Source organism: Struthio camelus, chromosome 21 (assembly GCF_040807025.1).
Source record: "Struthio camelus isolate bStrCam1 chromosome 21, bStrCam1.hap1, whole genome shotgun sequence".
In the NCBI taxonomy this organism is placed as follows: Eukaryota; Metazoa; Chordata; class Aves; order Struthioniformes; family Struthionidae; genus Struthio; species Struthio camelus.
In genome coordinates this window covers 6,890,229-6,894,224 of record NC_090962.1, presented here as the reverse complement: position 1 = coordinate 6,894,224, position 3,996 = coordinate 6,890,229, and the positions used below count along the sequence as shown (strand labels likewise).

The 3,996-nt window shown below is 42.2% G+C and overlaps 1 protein-coding gene across 1 annotated transcript; it reads left to right on the top strand.

The window, feature by feature from the left end:
- The first annotated feature begins 229 nt into the window (after window positions 1–229).
- On the top strand, window positions 230–3,120 carry LOC104141857 (C-type natriuretic peptide 1). Its single transcript, XM_009671422.2, has 3 exons — window positions 230–1,184; window positions 2,301–2,618; window positions 3,059–3,120. The coding sequence occupies exons 1-2, from the start codon at window positions 1,092–1,094 to the stop codon at window positions 2,604–2,606; spliced, it is 399 nt and encodes a 132-aa protein (XP_009669717.2). The 5' UTR covers window positions 230–1,091; the 3' UTR covers window positions 2,607–2,618; window positions 3,059–3,120.
- Window positions 3,121–3,996: the final 876 nt, after the last annotated feature.

Here is a 3,996-nt window from a genome sequence, read left to right as displayed (position 1 = left end):
TACAGTAGAGGAAGGCGTGGCATACAGTAATGACTTCAAATATCCTCCAGGTTCTGGCTGAAAACTGATTCAGTTTCTCCTGAATCCCTTCACACTTCACAGAACCCCTTTTGTTTGAACCTGGTGCTTCAATTCACTCCATTAAAAGGAAACAAAAAAAGAGAGGGAGGGAGAGAGAGAGAACACACCACACGCAAGTTCTGATCTGCAGCTTTTTTTTTTTTGTCCCTGTATTTGTACACATAGTAGGAAAGAGACTGGGGCTGTGCTTCCATTCAGACTCATTTCAGTTGTAGTAAAAATTGTGCAAAGTAAACTGAGAAAGGATAGATAGAGGAAATGTTTTAAGCTGGATCCAGGGGAGTAGAGGAAATTCATAAGTCATGTAGGGGCTTTCTCTATAGGTAAGCCTGGTTTCAGGCACACTCTCTGCCACTTGGGCCAGTAAGACTTTACATTTTAACTAATGCAAGTCCCTTGTCATACTGTTAGGATGTGGATTTCCTTTCTTCCCCAAATCACAATCTTCCCTCTCACAGGTTACTAATGCCTTATTATCATGTTAAGTAATTACACTTAGTTCTTACACAGTATGTTTTTATGAGATTCCCTGCCCCTCTGATTTTGTACTCCACTGTGACAAAGGAGCCAGATGAATGTATAGTGAATACAACTTACTTCCTATCTCACTCTGTACTTTTCTCACAATTATTTTTCTCCAGAGGTAAAGGAATGGTTTAGTGATCAACCCAAGGAACGCTGAGCCAAGGTAACTGATATAAATAGGTAGCACCAAGACAGCAGGCTGCTGAGACCTTCAAATTCACAGTAACAAAATGATGCTGCGTTGCCTACATGTAAAACGCTCCTGTTACTCCCAGCTAGAAGAGAGAACTGTTTCCTCCCTCCTCCTCCTTGGGAGGATGAAAACAGATCAGAACCTCAAACCAATCCTTGCTCTGGCAGGAACTCAAAAGGTAGACTTGGGAGGGGTTGGAGGAAGATATAAAGGCTGGTAGCTGGAGACACAGAGCAACACTGAACCGGAGAGACTCAAGGGGAGGAGGAATCAGAGACACCACAACACAAAGATGAACCCGAAACTTCTTTTCTGCCCTGTATTCCTCCTGCTGCTTGTTGTCAGTCAGAACCAAGCAAGGGCCAGGTCCATTTCCAGCCTACAGGTAAGTGACTGGCTGCTCAATAGAACTGAAAGAAGCTCATGCTTCTTTAGGATTTTGATACTTCAGATTAGTTACATTTCTTCCAAACTCAGCTAGTGTAGTAGGAGACACTCAAGAGACCATGACAGCAGGGATCCTGAAGTGGGCAGGCATAAGGTTATCAAATGGAGGGAAATAAAGTAACTGACTGCTGGATTTAAATCTCTAATCACACTAGGTAATTGAAAGGAAAATGTTTTTTCTGTGGGGTCAGTTAAGGGGCTGCAGGTTTAGGGTCACTCTGTGACTGAGTGAAGCAATAAACTTTTGGAGTAAAAGGAATATGCCTGGAAGGACTCTTACCTGCAGCCCTGCAGTGGTTACCTGCATGCTCCTCTCTTGAGTCCCTAGTTTACCCTGCAAATGGAATTAATGGGTTGTACCTATAGGAACATAAGGGGGATCTCCTCCCAGCTCAGTGGTGCAGTAGGGAATGCAGTCCCTGCTTGAGAGTCCCAGAGGCAGAGCATGAGAAAGAAAGAGTGTGTGTGTGTGTGTGTATGTGGGCGTGGGTGCTTGTGTATTTGTGTGTGTAGGAATTCCAAGCCGTTAAGAAAAAACATTTCAGCTACCCAACCAGTGATTTGGTGTTCTTATACATTATATAACCTCCCAGTCTGAAGAATCATTTAATCTTTCTAGCACCAATTTTGGCATGTTTCCTGTCATTCCATAACTGCTTTTACTATTCCGAGGTAGCAACCATTTGTTCTTGTTCCTTATTTGCTCTTGACTAAACCTCTTTCATTGTCTTTCCCAATTTATCTCAGCTCCAAGAGAGACTTAGCCAGCAATCTGTCAGTTTAGAACTAGAGAGTACAGTAACACCATACAATCTTAGAGCATTATGAGAGAGTCTCCAGTGTGAGCTCCAAGGAGCTTGGTTGGCTAGAAGCTGAAGGTGACCATTGCTGGCTTCAGAAATCACTTCAGTACCTTCATCTTTTGATACAAGATCAAAATAAGTTTCTCCAAACTTAGCACTGGCCTTGCTTTTTATGAAAATAATGAGTTCCCAGAAACCCTCCCATTTTCCTCTCTCTTCCCTTCCTACCGTTTACCTTTTCTTTCTTTCAGAGTCTTTCCAAATTATTAAATGAGGATCTGGAGAATCCACTGGTTTCAGAAGTGATGGACCAGGAGCTAGATGACATGATTCCAACAGGTGTCTTTGATCAACAAGAGTCTGAGTTCCAGTGGACTCGAAACACCAGGGACCAGCCAGAGGGCACGTCCACTGGTGACAATGCTGTCCAGAGATTCTTCAGTGACCTCATGGGTTTACCCCGGAGGTATCGAGGCAGAAGCAAAAAGGGCCTATCCAGGGGCTGTTTTGGTGTCAAGCTGGACAGAATTGGGTCACTGAGTGGACTGGGATGCTAACTGCTTACTATGGTAAGAGAAAGCCAGAGGCAGGTGGTCTATGTATTCATGTATAATGTCTACAAATATGTAGAAGAACTGATTTAATTCAGCTCCGAGGAAAGGGTTCCTGAAAGTAACTTCTACCCTCCTATCCTAAACAGTCAATTAATTTTACCCTCCTCAGAAATCACTGGCATCAGATGTGTGCTTAAAACCCACGAATGTCACATCTCTGCTTTACCTGCTCTTCCCTGCTTTCACCAAGCCAGTTGTAAACATTTCATCTTGTCACAGAAGCCAGATCAGAGAGGTTTGCACCACAGGGATGCTTGTGTCAATCCAAAGAAACTCCTCTGAGCAGAACAGTGGAGCAGAACCTGGCCCTAGGACAGTAAGAAATCAGTTAATTTCCGTGAATGAAATCCTGTCAACTTCTCTTGCTTTTACTTATTACTCTGCTTTCTTGACAGGACTGACTTTGAGGGCTCAAAGGACCTGTTGCCTCTCAGTAAGAAGCTCAACTCTTACTCACATTGGCTCCACCAATCCATCTATAGATGATGCACAGAACAATTTGCCCTCCAACCCTCCCCAGAATTACTTGGCCAACAGAATACACCATTGCTATATTGCTCATTTGTATCAGAGTGATAATTTGTGAGCATCTGTCTGAAATGTAATAATGAAGATATTTGCACTGTTCGTGTTACAAGTGTATAAATGAACAATTCCCATTATGTCATGGACAATAAACTGTTTTTCATAATTTGGTGAATTTGCTTCAAGCCTTTGCTGTGATTCTCTTTCATGTATCATTAGCAAAAAAAAACAAAACAGTGCCACGGTTTACAGTGAGACACAATCCTCTAAAATTTAGAAGCATTTCAGAGAGCTGCTTTCTGGTGAAAAGGAACTTTCTAGCTCTTGCTAGAAACAACCCCCCCCCCCCCCCCCACATACATACACACATACAACCAAACAAGCCCTTTGTTTGGGGGCTTAGTAAATACACAAGTAAAACATAAGTAGGACAGGGACAAGGTTGGTATAACCATCTTCAAAAGAGAGAATTACTCGAGTCCAAATCCAGGACACTAATCCCCAAGTCTCCCACCCCTACAATTTGAACTAAAGGAGTAGCTCTATTAGTTGACATCTGTAGACAGCTGTTACTCTACGTTTGGATTTGGCATTGATGGAGGTATGAAAGCTGTATTCTGCAAAAATGCAAACCTAAATGTTTCTTATTCGTATGCCTCATCTTGTCCAAAAGAATACTACCCTTCTTTGAAGAAAGTTCAAGGGCACCCTACTCTTCCATAGAGAAAACTGGATATTGCAAACTATTTTTCTAAAAAAAATAATAAATCCAAGATTATACTTAAAATATATCTGATAGTTCTGTCTT